Source organism: Peromyscus leucopus, chromosome 5 (genome assembly GCF_004664715.2).
Source record: "Peromyscus leucopus breed LL Stock chromosome 5, UCI_PerLeu_2.1, whole genome shotgun sequence".
Taxonomy (NCBI): Eukaryota; Metazoa; Chordata; class Mammalia; order Rodentia; family Cricetidae; genus Peromyscus; species Peromyscus leucopus.
Window position 1 is genome coordinate 44671031 of NC_051067.1, and position 24563 is coordinate 44695593.

Genomic DNA, 24563 nt, shown 5'->3' on the forward strand with positions numbered 1-24563 from the left:
ATCTTTTATCTAGTCTTTTTAAAAATGTATTAGGGGGTTATCTAGAGAGATTGTTCGTCAGTAAAGAGCAGTGACTGCTCGTCCTGGAGTCATTTGATCCCCATCCACACAGTGGCTCACAACCATCTATAACTATGGTTCCAAGGGATCTGATGAATTCTGGCCTCCAAGGGTACCAGGCACAAACTTGATGCACAGACATGCGTGCAGGCTAAACACCCATACCCATAAGACAAAATATTACCCTTTTAATTTGTAGTCTGTTTTGTTTTAGTTTTGGAATTTTTTTTCTTTTATTTTATTGAAAATGAATTATTTTCTCACATGGTTTATCCTGATTATAGTTTCCCCTCTTATCAGCTTCTTCCCATCCCCACTCCCATCCAGATCCACTTCCTTTCTGTCATTAGAAAAGAACAGGCATCTAAGAGATAATAAAATATAACAAAATAAAATATAAGATATAACAAAAACTATCATATCAAAGTTGGACAAGACAAGCCAACAGAAGGAAAAAAGCCTAAGAGAAGGCACAAGAATCTGAGATCCACTTGTTGGCACTCAGGAATCCCATAAATTGGATCCCATAAATATGGAAGCCATACTATATGTAGAGGACCCAGTGCAAACCTGTGCAGGCCCTGTTTAACCACCAAGTATATGGTCTTCAACCCTTAGCTTTACTTTGATGTACTCTAAGTGTATGTCCTCTTCGTTGGCATTCATAGACAGAGGTTAGAACTCATGTCTTTCATGCTCATCATACCAGGCTTTATATCAACATTGACCTCAATTTCAATGTGTTACTTAGAATCTAAAAAATTCCCTCCTAGGTTTGCAGCACAATTCTCTTTAATACTCTTGAAATAAGCACGAGAAGCTGTGGTGTGTGTGTGTGTGTGTGTGTGTGTGTGTGTGTGTGTGTGTGTGTGTGTGTGTTTCCCTGAAAAGCACTGACACCTCTTTTGGGCCCACAAGGTAGCTAACAGCAAGACAGGGGATCTCCCTACCCCAGATGAGGAAAATTCCCTGAGTCCCTATGTCTAGAGAATAATCCTGTCCATTTAAGCAATAAGGACTTCCCTGGCCCCATCTTACAGACTGGAGCTGAGACTGATCAAGAAGATCACACCTAAACCAGGACTGCTATAACTATATACATGTCTTGCTCTCTTTCTTTTTCCCATTTAACCCCAAAGCTCATGTCAGTATCCAGAAGACAGACCAGTGGATCATTAGATCCCTTTATTTCATCCTCTTCCCAATGTTTCCAATGAATAAATCTACTCTTTACCAGCATTTGTCCTTGTTAAGTGGCATATTGGGGATAGGATGGAATTTCTTGAACTCAGACTTTACTCTGACAAGTCTGGAAACACTGACTCCATTACTTTTTCATGATTAATGCCTCCACTTCACAAACACTTCCAGATGCTTGTTACATCTTACTTCCCTGTATCCCCTAGACAAAGCTAAAACTCTACTTAGACCCCCCAAATATTGGTTTGAGACTGCATTTTTTGATCATTGGTAGAGAAATGCTTAAAGATGCAAACCAATTTCTCCTCATAATCACTAACCTCCTGTATCCTAAAGCTGCCCAATCACTGTGATACAGTATTTCATCAATTCTAAAAACAAGCACATTTTCTGTATTTGTAGGTAGATAGAAATAATTTGCATGGCTTAACAGCATATTATTTTCTCTCAGTTCTGGTGGCTGGAAGTCCACCTCAATGAAAGTTCTACAAGAGAGAGGCTTTTTGTTTTGTGTCCAGCATCAAGAACTATACCTGGCATACCTGCTTTGTTATTTAATGAGCAGATACCAATCCAACCTGTGTATGTGTATGTTAAAAGGGAAGTACAAGATTGGAAATCATTCCCTGGATATTGAATTACCATAGAACTACAATAAAATTGTACAACAATTCATCAAAGATATCCAACATACTTTATAAGAACAAGATGTAGGTTGCCAAGGATAGTCACCTAGAAGAAAGGCAATAATAAAAATCCCATCTCAGATTTAGCCATATGAAAAACATATAGACAAAGGGAGTTCTTTCTGATAGAACCAGACTAGCTGATCAGAAAATAGAAAATTCACTTCCCCTCCAGAAAATCCTTTCAATATTCGTAAGCACAAGTATGCAGTTCGACCAGTGAGTATTGTGTTTTCATTTTTTCTCCTATCCTAATGGGAGAGTTTTTTCCCTTTCAAATGTAATTATTCTTCTCTATCACTATAAACTGATGTTGGTGGAATTAGATATATAATAATTAACAATCGGTCACAGTGAGCTGTGTATTTAGAGCTGAAAAGGACAAACAAATCATACCGAGGTTTTTGGACTTCAGTTTCAGTTTGTCTCCCTAAGGTATCTTAGTAGGCATGACTTAAAAGATGGTGGGTGCTCAATGTTAAGTAAAAGTTTACACTGGATCATGGAACAGAAAAGGATTATAAACTTCATTATTGTGTGAGATAGGGGAAGGAGGGGGAAGAGAGGAGAAAATAAGAACTATGGCCACAGCATGAATATCAAGGTCAGAGAATATTGTAGACAAAGTTTGTAGAATTGGTCTTTCCTTGGACCTCTTTGATGGGTTCTGGGGATCAAACTCAGGTTGTCAGGCTTGTGCGGGAAGCATGTTTACTCCATAAGCCATAAATAAATCTAACAGTCTATAGTTTAATGTGTTTAGTACCCTTGCTTTTGACAAGTAGCTCTGTACTATCTTTCCAACTTCTCTGCAAATGTTACAAAGTAGAGAGTATGTATAAAAAGATACCTATAAAATGGCTCTTCATCTGTAGCACTATTTCTCCTCAGCTTTCTACTGGGAAACTACATGACTCACTATACTTAAGTCTCTAGGGTGCAGAATAGTGTCCCCTTCACTTCTGCTACTATGGAGGCCACAGGACCTAGGTTTGACCCCCTGAGCAATATCACATATTGTCAGTTACGTATCAGGAAATGCACATGTGACAGACAGCCAGCAAGAGGCAGTTACAAGACCCTTGCAAGGCTGCTAAGGAACCTGGAGTCTCTCCATTAGGTCACTAAGGGGAGTTTTATCAATCTTATTGTCTTCAGGAGGGAAGAGTCTATGGGAAACAAGAACAAGGCATGAGAGCATAGAACCACCACCAAAAGAGGAAGGAAGAGTTGACAGCATCAGTGAGCTCCTCTACTTAGCCAGGTCCTGGTCTTAAAGTGGATATCTGGTGTTTAAGGAAAACTAAGTTAGATTTTCTGAATTTTACTACCTGAAGGAATTCTGACTGGTATACAGATTTCCTGGGTGAAAATATGCATATAAAATCTTTAGAATTCTCTAATCTGAATTAGATTTGGAGTTACAAGAGCTAATCACAAGATCACATTTCTTACATTTCCCATTTATTTAGCATTTATTTCCCATTTGTATGTGAGTGCCCACAAACATGCCACAGTGCACCTGTGGAATTCAGAGGACAACCTGCAAGTCAATTCTCTGCTCTGTCATGTGGGTTTCAGGGATGGAATTCAGATCTGCAGGGTTGGTAGTGAGTGCTTCAACCTGTGAGTCAATTCTCTCCTCTGTCTTGTGGGTTTTAGGGATAGAACTCAGATCTGCAGGGTTGGTGGCGAGTGCTTCATGCACTGAGCCATCTTGATGACCAACATTTTTAATCTGTTTATTAGGAACACAAATTTCTATCATCAAAACCAGTAAACGTGGCTAGAGATGGCTCAGCAATTAAGAGCACTAGTTGTTTTTACAGGCAAGGGGATAATTCCAGCACACACTTGGTGGCTCACAACTCTAGTTCCAATGGATCCAATGAGCTCTTCTGGCTTCAGCTGGCACTGCACCACCACTGGCCAGCATCTGTCATCAGCATGTTTTCTTTTTGACACTGTAAAAGGTATATAATGGTATACTGTTGTTTTCAAAGTGTTTTCTTCCAATCCATATCTTGACTTCTCATTTTCTTTTTTGGCGAGGGTTGAGAAAGCTTCTATGTAACCCTGGTTGTCCTGGAACTTGATATGTAGACCAGACTGGCCTCAAACTCACAAAGATCATCCTCCAGCCTCTGCCTTCCAAGTACTGGGATTAAAGTCATGTGCCTATCCCTGTCTTAATTTTTTAAGCAATTTTCACAAAGCAGAATATCTATTTTTGTGAGGTTCAATCTTCAATTCTTTTACAAATCAGGCTTTTGGTGTTTTATCTTAAAGTCAACACCAATCCAAAGGTCAACCAAATTTTCTTTTTTTTCTTTTTGTTAAACAGTATTGTATAAGAAAAACTTATTTTTGACAATCTCATACATGTTATACAATGTATCTTAGTTATATCCATCTCCTACTAGCTCCCTTCAGCTCCCCCAATATCTCTAATCTCACTTCCATGTCTTTTTAAAAAGTTCTCAACAAAATTTCTTAAACTCACCAAGTCCAGTATGTGCACTTGTCTGAAGTCTTCCACTGAGGCATGGGCAACCTACCAAACCCTCTATCTCAAAGTGACTTTTCAATGTTTTGTACTTTTAACATTCTATGGGTTTGGATACATGGTTATACAATTAGCATGCATCCTCCATTATTGTTATCTATAATTTCACTACCTTAAAATTTCATTCCCTCAGCAGTCATCAGCTGCCTTTAGCCCCTCAGCTAAAGGTGACGCATCCAGAGCCCCTCCTCCTCCTGCAGCTGGAATTTTAAGTGCTTTGGGGTTTTGCCTGCATGTATGTAATGTGCACGCAGTTGCTGTTGGAGGTCAGCAGAGAGCTTCAGGTCCCATGGGATTGTAATAACAGCAATCTGTGAGCCACACTGTGGATGCTGGGAAAAGAATTCCAGTGGTCATATGGAAGAGCAGCCAGTGCTCAACCAGTGGGGCTTCTCTCCAGCTCTAAGGCTGGAATTTTAAACTCTTCATCTTGTGCTGGTACCCACATCTGGGATGAGTTCATGCAAGCAACAGCGATGCCATGTCCAGAGGCCAGTGTTTCACAGTACTCCTTCCTTTCTTCTGACTTTGACATGTGTTCCTCAGTGTTCCCTGAGCCTTGGGGGCTTTGTTGATACAGATGTTCCATCTATAGCTGCTAAGTCACAGCCTCTTAGTCTCAGCATTTTGAACAGTTAATGAATCTCTACATTATCCCTACTCTCTGCATATGAAGCTTCTCTAACCAAGTTTGAGAACAGCACCAATCTTTTGGCACCAGGCAGGAACTGGGCAAAGAAGCAGAACTTTGGACAGAATGCCTAAGATCTCTGATTTTCTTTTGTTTTTTTCAAAAAAGATATCTCATTTTATGTGTATATGCCTGCATGAGTGTATGATCCACGAGAGCATCGTTTTTCAACCTGTGGGTCATGACCCCTTGCAGCATTCAAATGAATCTTTCATAGGGGTAGCATATCAGATATCCTGCATCAAATGATTTGCATTACAATTCATAGCAGTAGCAAGCTGGGCAGTGATGGCTCACACCTTTAATCCCAGCACTCTGGGAGGCAGAGGCAGGAGGATCTCTTTGAGTTTGAGACCAGCCTGGTCTACAGAATTAGTTCTAGGACAGCCAGTCCTACATAGTGAAATCCTGTCTTGAAAAAACCAAACCCAAAAAAGAAAGACGATAGCAAAATTACACTTATGAAGTAGCAAAAAAACGATTTTATGGTTGAGATCAGTACAACATGAGGAATTGTATTAAAGGGTCTCAGCATTAGGAAGGTTGAGAACCACTACTCTAAAGTTACAAGCAGTTGTGGGTTACCATATAGGTGCTGGGAACCAAACCCTCAGTTTCTCCAAGAGCAGCCAGTGCTCCTAACTGGTGAGCCATCTCTCCAGCCCCTCATATTCTCTGCTAGACTCTTTTACAGACTCATGTTCTGTTGAACTGCTACTCTAGGTCTTTTGCTTTCACAATTAAAATTCAGATTCACCAGGGCCAGTGAGGTGGCTAAGCAGGTAAAGAGGGCTTGCCTCCTAGCCAGATGACCCAAGGTGGACCCCTGGAACCCCCATGAAAGGAGAACCAAGTCCCATGAACTGTCCTCTTGACACTGGCACCATGGCACATGTATGGCCCCAAAATAAAAAAGTCTGTTTTAAAATTTAGAGTCCATTAAATAAAACAACTTGCTAGGAATAGTAAAAATAAACTGGTCTAGGTCTCCAACAAATGATGAATGGCTAAAGAAAATATGATACATACACACTAACAAGTCATAAAAACCACAAAATCCTGTCATTTGTGGCAAAATAGATAAGCCTGGTTGACTTTTTGTCTTTTGAGACAGGGTTTCACTATGTGGCTCTAGCTGTCTTAGAACTATGTAGACCATGCTGGCCTCAAACTCACAGAAATTCACCTGTCTCTGCCTCCTAAATGCTCATATTAAAGGCATGCACCACCACCACCCAGTCTTTTGAATAACATTACTTAATGAAATAAGGAAAACCCAAATACCATGTTCTCACTGGGATGTTGTATTTTAAAAAGGCATCATGGCTGGGAAGGATGACTAAGAGACAGGTGGGGTAAAGAGAGCTAACAGGAACAGAGATGCAGCTGAACAGCAAGAGTGACTTCTGTGTTCTGTAAGAACCCTAGAACACAGTAGGGTAACTATGGCTGTTAATAACTGAATGTTTCAAAGAAGTAAGTACTGGTAAAAACAAAGATGAGATAAATGTTCTAACTGATAGATTTGCCAAGTGCCTTCATCCAATCAGTTTACACAATATACAAATATTAAAATAACACTGTACTTCAAAATTATATATATGTAAATTTAAAATATTAGAAAAATATTTTGCTGAGATTGCAAATATTTTATGGCTAGTATTTTCAATTCCAAATTTAGAAAAGTATGAACGATATAAGGACAGGTTGTAGTTATAAGCCCATCCCATAATCACTACCTATAGATTGGGGGGGGTCAGTACAGTACTGAGCACCTACTTCTCCGTTTAGTTATACTTTAAAAAGTCCTTCAATATGCTTTGTACTTTTCCTCCAAGATTACAGCTTGCTACAGAGTTAGAGCATTTTTATCTTTTACATTTTCCCCAACTGGTACACTGGAGAACTATAATTGCAGAACTGTTTTGGATTGAGAATGATAGTTCAAGTTTTCCTCTCACTGGCCCACGTGAATTTGATCTTTTCTTCTGCACTTGGGTAGATGTGATCTCTTCTTTTCCCACTTCTCTAAGACGTCTGTGTATCTAGTTTTAAGGGTGTTTTTATTTCAATTTATTTACCTATAATACAGGATCCTGTTCTTTAACTGGGTAATAAGGTGTATTACACCAAAATACTCTTGAAAGGTTGATCCTTCACCGCAATCCAGAGATAAGTGAAATAAGCACTATTAGTTCTTGTTAACTTTTCTTGTTCAGACTGGGACTTAATCCCAGGGTAGCTTTCTGACTGTTCCAGTCTCTTGAGTACCAGTGTGACTAGTAGTCACTTGCAGCTGGCTCTGGTAAATTTTGTTTAGGACTTTTGGTAACAATGCCTATAAATGTAATAATCTACAATTTCCATTTATTTCTTGGAAACTTTGAGATAAATTAATGTAAGTTTAAGATATATTGAATACTTCCTCCACCAAAGAAAGGTTCATATAATACAAAAATTACACATACAATGATAGCCTGGAAGTCTACTCTTTTGTGGAGGGAGAATTTACAAATATCAATTCACAATCTTTATTGGTATTACTTTTATAGGCATTCTTTATAGGCTGTCTTATTTCATAGACATATTTCTTGGGAGGAGAGTACTTTGTTTTGAAATTTATTAATATTTTGGAGAGAAAAATGTAATCTATCAACCAACTCTTAAATTTGTACTGATTTTAAAATTTAAAAAGGAATTACATGTGCATACTTGTAAAAGTATGTATACATTATATGTGTGTTCATTTTGTATAAATATCTTATACTCTGAGAAATTCTTCGTTTCTTGATAGAGCTATTTTTGTGGGAGATGTGCTAAAATCTCCACTGTGATGTTAAATTTTCTATTTCTTTTTGACTTATGAAACAGGGTCTCATGAAACCCATGCTGGATTCAAGCTGTGAGGCTGAGGACCTTGATCTAATTCTCCTGCCTCCCATTTCCCAGGCATTGGGATTAAAGGGTATTATGTGCTGGGGATTAAATTTAGGGCTTTGTGCCTCCCAGGCCAGCACTCTATCAACTGACCCATATCCTCATTCCTGAATCTTTTACATCCTTTTCTTTCATTTTTCTTGGGTTGAGTTTACTATATTCCCTTCCCTCCTTCCTCAGCTGATTTGAGATCACTAAAAATTTTGGTCCCATACTCTATTTAGAGTAATTTTGAAAAGGTATAGATATATGGCATACGCCTTTAAAACCAGCACTTTGGAAGCACAGACAGGTAGATCTCTGTAAGTTTGAAGCCAGCCTGGTCTACACGGTGAGTTCCAGGATAGTCAGAGGTACATAGTGAGACCCTGTCTCAAAATTTTTTTTTCATCACTTTAAAAATTAGTCATTTCTCTAACACTATTATTTTAAGATAAATTTACTTTACTATAGTTATTTGAACAGAATCTAGATCTCACAGAAACTTAATATTTACCACCACTTCTTAAAATTAAGCTTTTCTTTAATAGGTTGGAGACTGCATTATCTATTCCAAACGTGCATTTCCCTTCCTTACCCATGTAATTTAATCTCAGTGTAAGGAAGTATAACTCCAGGTTTTACCCTGACACCCTATGACAAATCTGCTCCTTCACATACACTAAGGTCATGCAGGCACAGCTACACGTGCCCACAATCCCAGCACACAGGAGGCGGAAGCAGGATCAGGAGTTCAATATCATTCTTGGTTACACAGTAAGTTTGAGGTCACTCTGGACTACATGAGATTGCCTCAAAAGAAAGCAAAAAGTTATATTTATTAATATTTTTTGATATTTAAAACAATCTATTTCCAATAGCTTTAATAATTCTCCAAGTGATAAAACCAAAAAAATTAAAATAAATTAAATTAAAAAAATTGAAAATATACTAATTTTGACAAAAATACTAAAGGCATCAGTTTTACTACTATTTTAAAGTAAAGACGTGTTTTTCAAAACTCATTCTATATATGCATAAGAAAGGAGATGGAAGGGGCTGGAGAGATGGCTCAGTGGCTAAGCAAACTCAGTGCTCCTGCAGATTCCCTAGTTTTGGTTCCCAGCATCCACACAGTGACTCACAACCTTCTGAAACTTTTTCTAGGGAATATGATGCTTCTTCTAACTCCTGTAAGCATATAGTGCACATACATACACCTGGACACAAGCACATAAAATAAATATTTTTATATAAGATACTCTTGGACTCCTAATTATATGCTAAAAGACAAAAGATGGCTTAACATTAAAACATTTTAAATCTGTTAGTTTTTGAGACAGGGTCTCATAGCCTATAGTAACCTCAAACTCACTATGTTGCTGAGGATAGCCTTAAACTCCTAATTCTCGTCTCTCTGCCTACTGCATCTGATATATCTAGATTATAGGTGGGATTATAGGTGTTTAGGCTTCGATTATAGGCATTTATCACACATCCATCTTAAACTACCTTGACTTTTGTGAAAAACACAAACCTGAAAACCACTTCCAATGAAGATCTAGTAGTTCAAATCATATTCTGTAATCCCTTGAGGGTAATCTAAAAGGCCTTACAAAGCATTGTCCATAATCCTTTATATATATAAAATTTTATTTTACAATACCATTCAGTTCTACATATCAGCCATGGGTTCCCCTATTCTCCCCCCTCCCACACCCTCCCCTTACCCCCAGCCTACCCCCCATTCCCACCTCCTCCAGGACAAGTCCGCCCCTGAGGACTGCGATCAACCTGGTAGACTCAGTCCAGGCAGGTCCAGTCCCTTCCTCCCAGACTGAGCCAAGTGTCCCTGCATAAGCTCCAGGTTTCAAACAGCCAACTCATGCAATGAGCACAGGACTTGGTCCCACTGCCTAGTTGCCTCCCAAACAGATCAAGCCAATCAACTGTCTCACCTATTCAGAGGGCCTGATCCAGCTGGGGGCCCCTCAACCATAATCCTTATATTTAAGAGTCATTTTACTTAGGGAGTTTAAATCTCAGATTTCATGAAGGTAATTATTTATACAGAGTAGGAACTTTATAACTGATTATGCTTTTTAATTCATTAGAACAGAATAAAGACATCTGATTCTCGGGTTAAATACACTAAGTTCTAGACTATATTTTGGAGACTTTCTTTTTCTCCCCCCCCCCTTTTTTTTTCTGAGATAGGGTCTTACTATATACACAGTCTTGGCTGGCCTGGAACTTGCTATGCAGACCAAGCTGGCCAACTCAGAGATCCACCTGCCTCTGCCTCCAGATTTCTGGAATTAAAGGTATATCTCCATGCTTGGCTACTCCTATTTTAATGGGCAGGTTCTACTAATTATACATGGTATTTTGTCAAAGTGGGAATTGAGATGCATTTGCATAAGTTAACTGGCAGTGTTCACTAAGTGGGTTATAAAATGACAAATCTTGGATTAGGTGGTAAGTACTGGATATAGAGGAAATGATACTAGGAAGTTCATGGTAAAAATGTAAACACTTGTGGTTTGAGTCATGACAGGAAGCTGAGGAGGCCTGAGAAAACAATTAATGAGAATTTACAGATTATCTAATAGGCTGGCAAAAATCTGAAAGGTTTCAAGAGTCTGAAAGAAATTCCAAAAAATATAAAATACCAACTGACAAATATCTGGGGGTGGAAGGGATGGGAGTTGGAGAGCAAGAATAGGAGGTCTTGCTATATAGCCCAAGCTGGGCTTGAACTTGTAATTCTGCCTCAGCATCCCGAGTCCTGAGACTACAGACTTATACTTGTCTGATATAAGCCACATTCCTTTAACATGAAATGTAATGTTAGTATATAAGAAGTACACATGGCTTTTAACTTCTCCCTCCTTGAAATTATAGAAATTTTGAGTTTGAGACCCATCTTCAAACTCATCATTGTTCAGCATGGTGGAAACACAGAACCTGATTCACCAAAATCAATCATAGTTTTATATTTGATTTGGATATTCTTAGAGGCAAATAGCCTTACCATTTGCTTGTTGCCTAAAAAGGCAGCTTTTCCTTTATGTTATATTCATACTCTTAGTTTTCCTTTATGCGATTCACCCGAAGACTAGTTTTTAAAATAGGGGACAAAAAAAGACAAAGTCATTAAACAAACATTGCCATCTTCTTTACTTGACAAAAACATCTGAATTCTGAACATTTTCATATGCAATCTAACAGTCTGAATGAAATATTTTATTCACAATAAAAATAAGCTAAATTTCATCATACTCCTTTAATCAGGACAGGAAGAAATGATTGATCAAGTTCAAAAGGACACATCCTCTTGATAGGGAAGAGGCAGATTTCTGAAAGAGTAGAAATATTGTTGGGCTTCTTTTTTGAAAACAAATCTTCTTTCTTTTGTAAAATGGAAGACAGATTAAACAGGAAACTGTCGTGTTCCCTTGATCATAGGCATCTTTCTTTTTCTTTTGGTTTGTTGAAACAGGGTTTCTCTATGTAGTCTTGGCTATCCTGGAACTCACTCTGTAGACCAGGCTGGCCTTGAACTCAGAGATCCCCTGCTTGCTTGCCTGCGGGTGCTGGCATTAAAGGCATGTGCTTCTACCACCTAGCACAGGCATCTTCTTAAGTAAATTTATTCTTCAGAGATGTGGGAATGAAGGATCTGAATTTCGATTTTCTTAAAACTATCATGTCCATCTATCCCTTGGAAAAATTAATCAGCTCAAGAGAATTCATAATCTTGTTTGAAGACAATGTTATGTCAACTATACTCTTGTTTTTAATTAAAACCCCAGTTTCTGAGATGTAACTAATACGTTTTTCAGCTTTATTTCTTCAAGACACAGTCTCACTGTGTAGCTCTGGCTGTCCTGGACTTCACTTCACAGACCAACCAGGCTGGCCTCAAATTTAGAGATCCACCAGACCTGGCCTCCCGAAGGGCTGTGGCCAAAGGTGTGGGCCACTATGCCCAGCTCAAGAACACGCCCCGCCCCCAGACAAGGTTTCTCCGTGTAGTTCTGGTGCCTGTCCTGGATCTCGCTCTGTAGACCAGGATGGCCTTGAACTCAGAGATCCGCCTCGCTCTGCCTCCTCCGAGTGCTGGGATTAAAGGCGTGCGCCACTGCCCCGCCTTCAAGAACTCTTCTTAAAGATAGCAGGGTGTGGTAGTGCACTCGTCTAATCCCAGCACTCAGGAAACAAAGACAAGCAGATCTCTTTGAGTTCAAGGCTGGCCTGATCTACATAGTTAGGTTCATGAAAGCCAGAGTTACATAGCCAGACTCTCAATGCAGAAACAAAGTAAAACCCCATCAAAAACCTAATTCTGAATAAATGACTAATCGTGTACGCACTTTTGCTGAGGATAAAATTTTCTCCTTAAAAAGTCAGAAAAGGTTCGATAGGCCTCTGGAAGTAGATAACAGAATTTAAATTTTTAAAAAATATTTCATCTAAAGTCCAGCAGAAAAAAAAGTGAATTCTTTTTTTTTTTTTTTTGGTTTTTCGAGACAGGGTTTCTCTGTGTGGCTTTGCACCTTTCCTGGAACTCACTTGGTAGCCCAGGCTGACCTCGAATTCACAGAGATCTGCCTGGCTCTGCCTCCCAGTGCTGGGATTAAAGGCATGTGCCACCACCGCCCAGCATAAAATGTGAATTCTGAGTTGTATTTGAATGTCTTCCAAACATAGTACAAACACAACACACAAAATCTTTCATAACTTCATTATTTTTGTAAGGTCTTGCTAATTGCCCAGGCTAGCCTCAACCTTACAATCAAGTCAGCTCCGCCTCTGGGGCAGCTGGGATTATAACCATGTAACATGTGTCTGTCTATTTTTCATCTTTGCCAACAACATACCTTCTAAGAGACTGTTTAGTAATTATTTTCAACTATTACTTTTTTATTTATGAAGTTCAATAAGCATTTTACAAAATGCTTTTATTTTCATCAAATACAACACATAAAAAAAACCATGTTTTAAATATGGACGTTTTCTTTCAAATAACCATAACACTATTGTATTAACCCTTATACAGTAAAATAGTTATAACTAAAATTTATATGTTTAATTATTTAGTACCTATTATTTTGCAGGCACTATTCTAAAAACTCAGAATACAGGGATAAATGAACTTAAGTACTATGAATTTCCTCATTTTGCATGATAAAACTGGGGCATCTAGCTAAAAACTTGTAGAAAAATTTTGAAGTCCTGGCTCCAATGGAGGTTTTACAAATCCTAGTAGTATTTTGTATTTTTTTTTTTTTTGGCCTTTTTAAGACTTTTCAACAAATAGGTATGGCTAAACTAGGTGGAATAGCCATTTCACTTTTCTTTTGGAGAATGTTGACAAATTTTTTAAAAGACTGCACAGTTCAAGACTTGATTTTAAATAACTGGGGATATTCCTCCACATTTTATCTCCATTATTATAGGTATATATACACAGCATCCCTTCCCTACTACTCCAGGTAGGCAAACTGAGCTAAAGTTCATAAAACCCTCCCTCAGATTAGAAATGTGTCCACGAGTCAAGGTAATTAGGCCTTACTGTCTAGCTTCATTTGTCTTCTTTGGGATTGATGGAATCAACTATATGTATTTGTCTTTGCTGTGGAAGTGATTTGAGATTATTGTTAGTTGTTTGTTATATATGGATATGAAGGGTCTCCACTTGTCTAATCCATCAGGGTATTTATGTATCAGGGGGTTAATACCTTAATGGTTCACATGATGGTATTATTGGGAAGTAGAAGGCAAAGGTGCCCTGGAAAGGCTTATCTTCTCCCTAACTCCTTCCTATCCTCCTGCTGCTTGGCTGCCAAGGGTGAGCAGTGTCTGCCATGTCCACAGCCATATTCTGGCTCACCTCAAGACCAAATTAATGGATCTAGCTGACCTTCACTGAAACCTTAGAAATTATGAACCAAAACTCCTCCCTTGTTTTTGTCTGGCATTTTATCTCGTATTTATGACAGCAAATCAACACACCATTTGGCTTCAAGAGAAAATAAATCTACAATGATCAAAATAGAGAAAATTGGGTAGGACACTGACCTATCTTATATATATGATTTATCCTTGCCTTTTCTGGTTAAAGGCATATAAATTATGTTGAGTGATTTCCAGTGATTTTTAAGTTTCAATATTTTAACAAAAATACTAAGTAATATATGATTGTAGAATAATTTTCTATTAATAAATATATAGAGAACTATCTTGAGTAGCTTATCTATTTCACTAAAAAAATAGTTTACAAAACATTTACCCTCAAATTCTAAGTGATTATGAAGCATTATTTTAGCAGTTCTACAAAATCACAATTTAACTAGGAAGACAAAAAATGTTTTATTTTAAATTGCTGAAAAAACAAATGTGTTATATTAGAAATGTTAAATATGGATACTGGTCTTCTGAATGTGGTACATACTCCCAGATAGCTAAATACTGCAAATTATCCTATTATCTTCTCTAACATCAACAATACTTGACAAAGTTAGAGATGTCCCAAGGGTCTGCTAATCATTCATTATCCAAAGTCATCATCTTTGGGTTCAACTCATTTACACAAGTACAAGTTGTGTAAAGTTCTGTCCAAGATGTTCCTGACACATGAAGCTTCCAGTTGAATTTCAGAAAAGTTAAGAAAAGTATCTTCCTTTTTTGCCTGTGAATGTTTGCGTATTGCTGTACTGTTGGCTTATATCCACTACAGATACTGGTTCTAGGCCAGCCCAAGGGTCTTCAAGCATTGAAGGCTTAAAATAACTTTCCAACTCATTAGACATTCTTTTTTCTCTACCACGCCCTGATCCAAATGGTGTAGATGTCCTTGGAGAACCCTTTAGGAAAAAAATCATCAGTTAAAAAACATCTAATAGAGATAATTGGTACTTTCGACTCTAGTTGAAGATTAGTGGTGATCGCATGAAAAGTTGAACACTGAAGCCCAATATATTCAGTTGTAAATTTCTTTCTTTCTTTCTTTTTTTAAACCATCTGGGCTTGGTGGCCCACGTATTTAATCCCAGGAAATAGGAGAGAGGCAGGCATGATCTCTGAGTTCGAGGCCAGCCTGGTCTACAGAGCTAGTTCCAGGACAGCCAAGGCTGTTACACAAACCCTGTCTTGAAAAATAAAAATAATAATTACTAAAACTAACTGTATATTTCATTTTTAAAAAAATGCCTATTATCTTTTGAGTTTCTAATGTGATAACCCTGCAGTTATTAAATACAAATAAACCCAGTACAAGCAGTGATCAAATTAACTGTATTCAATTTTTCTTGAAAACTTTTTAACCTGCTAAGTCTCAAATCTCTACAACTTTTATATTGCACGAAAATTTCCTATACTTTTTAACTCCAACTCAAGGGATTCAGTTGGGTGAGAATATTCAAATTTTCAAAACACAGTAGATTCAAATTGTTAACCAAAGCACTACTTCCTGTCTTGTGTTCACTCATTATGAGGAAGGGAAATTTCCACAATCCCCAATTCTTGATTTTTTCCTTCAAGAGAACTTGGAGTAGAAGTTAATATATCTCGGGAGAAAATTATAACGATTTTTTTTTAAAAAAAAAAGAGCAAGAAAGCAAAACCAAGGGATGGACATCTGTAGGAAATGGCAGTGGACTATAGAGAAGCCATACAACAATAGGGAATCATTCATGTTCCCTCCCTGGGAATCCAGGATTATTTACTGAAAATAACTGACAAAAAACCCCTATGGGGGATGGGGGAGAAGAAATGGAGGATTAAGATAATTTGTATATGAATATGGTATACTCGTTAAGAGCACAATTTCTGTGGAACAGAGAACCATAGCTCTGCCACTTACGGTAATCTTAAATAATTTCTTTACGCTTCAGTTTACTCATCTGCAAAATTGGGCCAACATAGTATGTCACCTCACAGAGGATTAAACAATCCACGTAAAGGGAAGTTTAGTATCGCGCCTGCCATTACAGTAAGAGCTCGGCAAACGCTAGCTATTGTCTTTACCTGGGGGTAGGTCTGCTGCTGCCCTGGGGAGTAGCCGAACTGATGCTGGGACCCCGCGGGGGACCTGGAGTAGGAGCCTGGGTAGCCGCCCGGGGACGGAGACCCGAAACGGGCCCCCGAGAAGCTGCCGCCGTGCCGCGGAGAGTGGCTGCTCCCGTACGGCCTAGACCGGGGCCCGCACGGCGGAGTGTGGTGCGGACTCCCGTACCCGTCCCGCGGGGAGGGCGGCCGCGGCCCCCCGCCCAGGGCACCCCGGAAGCTGCTTCCGCCACCCCAGCCTCCTATCCCCGGGCTGGGGTACGGAGGAGTTGGGGGTCGAAAATTCGGTCGGTGCATATCAGGAAATGAAGCCGAAGACCTCGCTCGCCGACTCTCTCACCGGAACGCCACCGATTGACCGCCAGGAAACTGGTACTCCTCTATTTATATAGCCCTCCGGCTGCTAGCACCGCACGTCACTTTAGTTCCGGCTGCACAAAGGTTCCGACGTCACAAAGCTTCCGCAGGAAGGCGAGTAAGTAGGTCACTCAAGTAGGAGGACCGTGGGTGTGTCTGAGAGGGGGAAAGACTGTAAAGGGGAAACCAAACCCTCGACCCCAGCACGAACATTGCCACCAGCGGCCTTTGGTTGGACCCAAGTACATGAAGGCAGAAGCGGAAGACACAAAACTCGACCTGCTTCATGGGCTGTGCGGAGTGGGGGGCGTGGGGGGGTGCGGTTGCGTGGGGAAAGGGGCGTGTCGGAGGAGGTGGTCCCGGAAGGGGGCGTGCCCGAGGGGTGGGGCCATCGGGCTCTGAGGCTTCGGGAAGGCGGGGCGTGAAGCGCCTGCGCCTCCAAAGGCCGGAGTCGTGGGACTGAGGCGGAGTCCAGCGCCAAGGCACGGGCGTGGGATGGGGAGGGGTGAGTCGAGGGGGCGGGGATGAGGGACCCTGAGGCGGAGACCAGCGCCCAGGCGCAGCGGTGGGGTGGGGTGAGTCCGAGGGGGGCGGGACCGAAGCCCTGGGCGGGGCTGGCGGGCGGGGCTGGCGGCGGGGCTGGCGGGCGGGCTGGCGGGCGGGGCTGGCGGGCGGGGCTGGCGGGCGGGGCTGGCGGGCGGGGCTGGCGGGCGGGGCTGGCGGGCGGGGCTGGCGGGCGGGGCTGGCGGGCGGGGCTGGCGGGCGGGGCTGGCCGAGGGTCCTAAGGTCAAGGTGGGAGGTAGCCGGCTTGCACTCACTCGGTTGCGGGGGCGATGCTGTGGACGCTGGCCAGGGCGTTGGCTTTTCGGAGACCCGGCCGAAGCCGGGCCGGCGGGAGGGGGCTGTGGACCGGCCGCCTGCAGTCAGGTACCCTCCGACACTGAGCGCCCAGACTCCCTGAGCGCTCGCGCCCCGGGAGCGCCTGTCATGGGCCGCTGTCTCCCCAGGCCAGGCGACACTGCAGGGCTCATGGCCGCGTTCGTGCCCTGCTTCTCCTCTCCACCCTTAACCTTCTAGTCCCCGAAGTTTTGGTAACTTAAAAAAAAAAAAAAAAAAACTCCCAAAAGCTGAGTTTTAGAAAGCAGACTGCTGACTTGATAACTGCGTTTCTGTTCTCGTGGAAGTTGATGAAGTTAGGAAAAAGTTTTTTGTTTTTTGTTTTTGTTTGTTTGTTTGTTTGTTTCTCAAGGCAGGGCTTCTTTTTTGTAGCCGCCGGGGCTGTCCTGGAACTCGCTTTGTAGATCAGGCTGGCCTCGAACTCACGGAGATCCTCCTGCCTTTGCCCCCTCAAGAGCTGGGATTACAAGTATACACCACCACCACCTGGTGAGCGGGGTAGGCATTTAGCTCAGTGGTAGAGTGCTTGCCTAGCAAGCACAAGGCTGTGTGGGTTTGGTCCTCAGCTCTGGGAAAAAAAACAAAAACAAAAACAAGATAACTGCTTGTTTCTATAAGGTTGTAATCGTTAGGTTATCTCAGTGTGTGTGTGTGTGTGTGTGTGTGTGTGTGTGTGTGTGTGTGTGTGTGTTTGCAGTGGATATCAGTTTCATTTCTTTTCATCATGCTGTATCTTCAAAACAAACAAAAACCAACAACAAAAACCTACTTGAGAGCCCAATATATAAAAGCAGAAGAATAATGCTTAAAACAGAGATTGGAGACCCAGAATCCTGCTCACCTTGTGTTCTTACTTTGCCAACCTGCAAAGATACTCTAGAACCCTTCTGAGGAATTCCCAGATCTCAGCAAAAAAGATTCTGAACACCCCTCTTTTAGGTAAATGGCAGCAATCAGTGCTTCATTCATTGATATTTTGGTTAGTTTACTGTGTCTGCAAAATAAATATTTTCATGTTTCTGCATTGCTAGTACTTTTTAAATGGAAACTGGGTTAAAGGACAAGCCTTGGAAGTTAAAAGATGATTGATTAGATAGTTTGTGGTATGTGTTTATAGTTAAAGGTCTACAAACAGAGAGACTTGGGTGCATTCTCAGAACTACAAACTCCGAGAGGTCGCTGTCCCCCTGGAAAGGCTGTATCCTTCAGGGTAGGATCTCAGCCATCAGTTTACTCCCCCCCAACCCAGGAGTATTTGCTCCCATTTATCAGAGGAAGGTGGCAGCTGGACTATCATCCTGTACAAACTCCTAGATTCATAATTTTTGGAATCTTCTCTTATGGTTCAACCCCTGTAATGTAGGTTACCAAGAAATGAATGTATGATTAGCTCATTCATTAATAGAAAGGAATGCATCTACTTCAAACACAGTAAATCACTTAATATTTCCATTGACAAAGATTTACAGAACTGCTTTTAAGTCTCTCAAGAGTCAAATTCCATTGCTTTGTTAAAATTTATTCCTTTTTCATTTCTAAGCATGTATAGTGGTCAGGCATAAGAGAAATGTATTATACATATTTACTTCTTTTCTGACTAATATGCTTCACCCATGCATAATACATGTATTAATGCAATTATACCATCAGAAGTTTCCATTGAAATTAATAAAAAATACTTACAGAATAGTTTTATATGAAGAAATAGAGTTGAAAGGACTATATGTGAGTTTCAAAGGAACATTGAGATGGATTGTTGAGGGCAAGTAGTTTATTTTATTTTATTTTATTTGTTTTGTTTTTTCGAGACAGGGTTTCTCTGTGTAACAGTCCTGGCTGTCTTGGAACTCACTCTGTAGACCAGGCTGGCCTCAAACCCACAGAGATCCACCTGCCTGTGCCTCCCGAGTGCTGGGATTAAAGGCATGTACCACCATCACCTGGCCGAGGGTAAGAAGGGCTAATAATACTGTGAACAAATAGATACAAGCATGGTGCAGGCTCTGAAGAGTTTAGAGACAGAGAATGTGGTGGGTACTCTGCAATAGAATCAGGATCATGAGGCAGGAGTTGGGGCCTTTTTAAAAAATAGGTCCATGAGGAAGTGTGGGGACTTCATAGCACAAGCCTGCATCTGGGCTCTCTGATTTCCAACAGAAGGCAGGAGACCAGAGTGTGGTGGTATTGTGTTCCCCAAAATATTGTGTACCTTAATAAACTTATCTGGGGTCAGAGAACAGAAAAGCCACTAGTTAAGCAGTGATAGCACACACCTTTAATCCTAGCATTCCAGAGACAGAAATCCCTCTGGATCTCTGTGAGTTCAAGGCCACATTGGAAACAGCCAAGTATGGTGTCACACACCTTTAATCCCAGAAAGCCAGCCTTTAATCCCAGAGAGTGGTGGTAGAAAGCAGAAAGGTACATAAGGCATGAGGACCAGAAACTAGCAGCATTTGGCTGGTTAAGCATTTGGCCTGGTTAAGCTTTCAGGCTTTGAAGCAGCACAGTTCAGCTGGGATTCATTCTGGATGAGGACTCAAGAGGCTTCCAGTCTGAGGAAACAAGACCAGCTGAGAAGTTGGCCTGGTGAGGTTAGCTGTGGCTTGTTCTGTCTCTCTGATCTACCAGCATTGACCCCAATAACTGGCCTCGGGTTTGATTTTATTAATAAGTACTTTTAAGATTCCTGCTACATCTGGCGCCCAACGTTCGTGTTACGAATTCATGAAAAAGCTGTTTGCCTGTGGCCTTGTGAGCCCCAGCTCAGGCCCACGTTACACTCAGCCGGTTGTGGTGGCACACACCGGTAGGATTTGCTGAAGGAGACAGAGGCAGGAGGATCCCGAGTTTGAGGCCAGACTAGGAGGCTTGGGAGAAGCTTTGGCCCGGAATGAACCACAAACAGTGGTGGGACCATGGAAGCAGTGGCTACTGCTCCACGTTGCCAGCTCCTTCTCATCGTTTTGGTGACTACGGTGATGCTGCTACCAGGGACGAAGGGTTTACTGCTGCTGGTTCAGAGAAGAATTGCCAGGACCATCGTGTTACAAGAAAGCATCGGCAAAGGTCATTTTGGAAAATTTTGGCAAGACAAATTTTGGTGGGGAGAAATTGTTGTGAAGATTTTCTGTTCTAGGGAAGAATGTTCATGGTTCCGAGAGACAGACATTTATCAGACTGTGATTGCTCCAAACCACAGAGGAGGCACAAAAAAAAGAAAAAGAAAAAAAGTCTGCATGGAACCATGACCACACCTAACAGCAACTTTGAAATCTTCAAAAGGACTATGGTAAAGCCATTAAGCTGAAAGATCTGCTTTGGACTACAAACTGCTTAGGACAATTTTGAGATGGCTAGCTGAGATGATCCAGCCTGACAGACTACTTGAACAAGGACTTGAAACAAGCCCTGAACTTTCCTTTTATGCAGAGACTGGACAAATGATACAGGACTTGACAATTAACCCAAAGATTTTCTTTTCAAGATTCCCTAAAGATATCTTCACCCCTAGAAAGCAAAAAGAAAAAGAGAATAGATATGAGATAGATCATCGAATCTACTCTGAGAAAAAAGATAAAGAAATAATAGGATAAATAGGTGGATCATTGAATCTACACTGAAGAAAAAGGGGAAGATATAAAAATGACAAAAGGTAGACTACTGAATCTATTATGAAAAGAAAAAAGAGAGAATATGGATATGATAAGATAAAAAGGGAGATTATGGAATCTACTTTTAAAAAGGAACTACTTGTTTTAAATAAGATAAGTAATGAAAATTTTTTGGTCTGAGTTTATCAGATGTTACTGGACTGGACATTGTTAATATATATAATGGAGTTTTTATCTGAATCTGTCAAATGTTAATGGACTAGACATCATTAATGTAATTTTTAGCTGTATATATTGTATATACTTATTGGATAGTTTTTCTTGTATTAGTTATAAGCTTTCTTTAATTTTAGACAAAAAGAGAGGAAATGTGGTGGTATTGTGTTCCCCAAAATATTGTGTACCTTAATAAACTTATCTGGGGTCAGAGAACAGAAAAGCCACTAGTTAAGCAGTGATAGCACACACCTTTAATCCTAGCATTCCAGAGACAGAAATCCCTCTGGATCTCTGTGAGTTCAAGGCCACATTGGAAACAGCCAAGTATGGTGTCACACACCTTTAATCCCAGAAAGCCAGCCTTTAATCCCAGAGAGTGGTGGTAGAAAGCAGAAAGATATATAAGGCATGAGGACCAGAAACTAGCAGCATTTGGCTGGTTAAGCATTTGGCCTGGTTAAGCTTTCAGGCTTTGAAGCAGCACAGTTCAGCTGGGATTCATTCTGGATGAGGACTCAGAGGCTTCCAGTCTGAGGAAACAAGACCAGCTGAGAAGTTGGCCAGGTGAGGTTAGCTGTGGCTTGTTCTGTCTCTCTGATCTACCAGCATTGACCCCAATAACTGGCCTCGGGTTTAATTTTATTAATAAGAAATGTTAAGATTCATGTTACACCAGAGTATATGGATGACCACCAATACCAGCTTTTGTCAATCAGTACCCCAGATGAGAACTCCTGATACCTGGAAGTTTATTAGCTAGAAATTCAGTTTCTTAGTAGGATGCCTGTCAGTTTATGTAAAAGGAATGAGGCTTCTTTCTGCAGGTATTGTGGCCTGAACACCAGTCTGGCTGGAGCCTGACATTAGAAGTGTGAGTCATGTTTTCTAGAAATAAACACTGAAAGATTCCTTTAAATGAACAGATGACATTGTAATATCATTGGAATCTATCTTTATAGTTTTCCAATTATAAAATGATACATGTGCTTTCATGATTTGAGTCCCTCTAAAACACAAGTTGAAGTTTAATCACAACTATAATAGTGTTGGCCTTTAAAAGATGTTTAGACTTTGAGGACTCAGCCCTCATGAAGGGTTAGCGTGGTTTTAAGTTAGTTATTGCCAAAGTGGTTTGTTATAAAATCAAACTCAGCTTTGTTATCCCTGTTGTTGCTGGCCTTTGTCCTCTTGTTTTCTGCCATGGGGAATGGAATACAAAGACTACATGTAGGCACCATCCCCTCTTGGATGTCCCAACTCTTAGTTTATGAAAAATAATCTCATTTTTAAATAAATCACCCCGTCTCTAGTTTTCTGTTATAGCAGCAGAAAACCAGCAAATAAAGCAATTTTTACATGAAAAGTAAAGATTTAGAAGTATAAAAAGCAAGAGAAATACCGAACTTTATACAAGAAGCAACTACTTGATACTTTAATAGGAGAAACATCAGATCTTTTTAAAATATGAAATAGAAGCTTTTTAAATGGGCAAACCAACTATAAATGGTTTAATCTGGGATTGGGAAAACCTCATCCTGTGCATTATTTATTTCTATGAAATAATGACTGGTTAAGTAAGATAGGTTAACTTTTTTATTTTTTAGACAGGGTCTTACTAGGGAGCCCTGGCTGGCCTGGAACTCTCCATTTGTAGGCTGTCTCATACTTATAGGTATCTGCCTTCCACTGTCTCCTCAGTGTTGGGACTAAAAGTATGTACTACCACATCTGGCTAAAAGTTAATATTATTTTCGCTACCAAAATCTATATAAATCAATAAGAAAAAAGATTAAGGTGCTTTTTGAAATATGAGTTGTGAGGGTATTTGATGTTGTGAGGATCGGTTGAAGAAAAGAAAGAGGATTACTTCAGAATGTAATTTAGGCTCTTTGGCAGCAGGGGGGAACAGTTTCCATGAACTGAACCCTGAACAGCAGTGCAAAGTCGTATTTATTGATTGTTACACAAGAGTTGTTTTTTGGGTAAAACAAGTTCCTCATACCAAAGCCCCTGACCTAATCTATATGTTTTCTGAAGGAAAACATCACACCCCTGCCACTTTAGTCCTTATTGTATACTGTTACCCAGTAATGCAAGATGATCCAGGAGTGCCAGGACCGTCTTGTGACCAAAGCCATGCAAAGACTGTAAAGCTACTTCAGAAAACTCTATAGATAACAGAAAACAATCACTGTTTTCCACAATGATTTCTTCGAGTCTAAGTACTTCTAGAAAACACCTGTTCTGATGTTTACCCTGGGTACAATGGAAACAACTATTTCATTCTTATGTTTGCCCTAGATATAATGACTCTACTAATTTTTTCTCTACAGTAAGCAAATAACCAAGAGTAATTTACAAGAAAAGGTACAAAAATATTCTATGTATAAACTAATGATAGTAGTACTCAAATTTTTAACTGTCAGATTTGTAACAAACAAAAACAAAAACCCCAAATCAAGATTATATTCAGGATATGAGAGATGATGGAAAACACTATCTTTGTACATTGCTAGTGCCAGCACATATGAATGAAACTTTCTGGTGGACAGTTTGATAATATCTATTAAAAGTTCTAAAGCACTTATCATGTAAACATAGTTAGGCTACCTCAATGCTAATCTTTTTCCTTAGAAACAAACTTGTTGCTTTTGCTCCATTTCCCCAAACTCTAAAAGCCTTGTTAAACATTAACTTTACCTTTCCTGTTCAAAGACTCAGGGAAGATGCCATAATCCTTTATACACAAAGTATCTCTACACATCTCTCTTGCTCTTCACAGTTACCCACTGAAAGCTATCACAAGTCAAATATAACCTTCTATCTCGCAGATGTATTCATCCCCACATTTCTTCAATGCAATCCCTTGCTCTCCCTTCAATATTCTTTGGAGCTACACATGTGCAATGTTCTGTGAAATAAGGGCTCAGTGTTCTTTTTAATATATTTTTATTCTTTGAGAATTTCACACAGCATATTTTATTTCTTCTGTTTTTGAAATTATGATATAATTCTGTTGTGTCTATCTCCCTTCCATTTCCTCCTCCAAACCCTCCCATATACCCATCCTTGTTTTCTTTCTAATTTGTGACTTCTTTTTTTCTTTTCTCCCTCCCTCCCTCCCTCCCTCCCCCTTCCTCTCCCTCCCTCCCTCCCTCTCCCTCCCTCCCTTCCTCTCTCCCTCCCTCCCTCTCCCTCCCTCCCTCTCTCCCTCCCTTCCTCCCTCCCTCCCTCCTTCTCCCCCCCCCCCTTTCTCTCTCTGGTTTTTCAAGACAGGTTTCTCTGTG

General features: G+C 40.4%; 2 protein-coding genes across 5 annotated transcripts in view; one reads left to right on the forward strand and one right to left on the reverse strand.

Moving 5' to 3' along the window:
- Positions 1-13373: 13373 nt before the first annotated feature.
- Positions 13374-16575, reverse strand: LOC114685427 (M-phase specific PLK1 interacting protein). The gene is made up of 2 exons (XM_028860094.2): positions 16151-16575; positions 13374-14988 (listed from the first exon to the last, which is right to left on the reverse strand). The coding sequence occupies exons 1-2, from the start codon at positions 16484-16486 to the stop codon at positions 14788-14790; spliced, it is 537 nt and encodes a 178-aa protein (XP_028715927.1). The 5' UTR covers positions 16487-16575; the 3' UTR covers positions 13374-14787.
- Positions 16576-17328: 753 nt separating this feature from the next.
- Positions 17329-24563, forward strand: part of Sugct (succinyl-CoA:glutarate-CoA transferase) — a 737591-nt gene continuing 730356 nt past the window's right edge. For all 4 annotated transcript variants that reach the window (XM_037205923.1, XM_037205925.1, XM_028860083.2 and 1 more), the window contains exon 1: positions 17329-17473. In XM_037205923.1, coding sequence (XP_037061818.1) covers positions 17380-17473 — 94 coding nt within the window. In that variant the 5' untranslated portion in view covers positions 17329-17379. The remainder of the gene's footprint in view (positions 17474-24563) is intronic.

Bases quoted from the DNA above. Each gene is read 5' to 3' on its own strand.
- LOC114685427 (XM_028860094.2), bottom strand. From the start codon at position 16,486: ATGCACCGACCGAATTTTCGACCCCCAACTCCTCCGTACCCCAGCCCG. The intron at 14,989-16,150 runs GTAAAGACAATA...TTTTTCCTAAAG, and splicing joins AGCAGCAGACCTACCCCCAG to GGTTCTCCAAGGACATCTAC.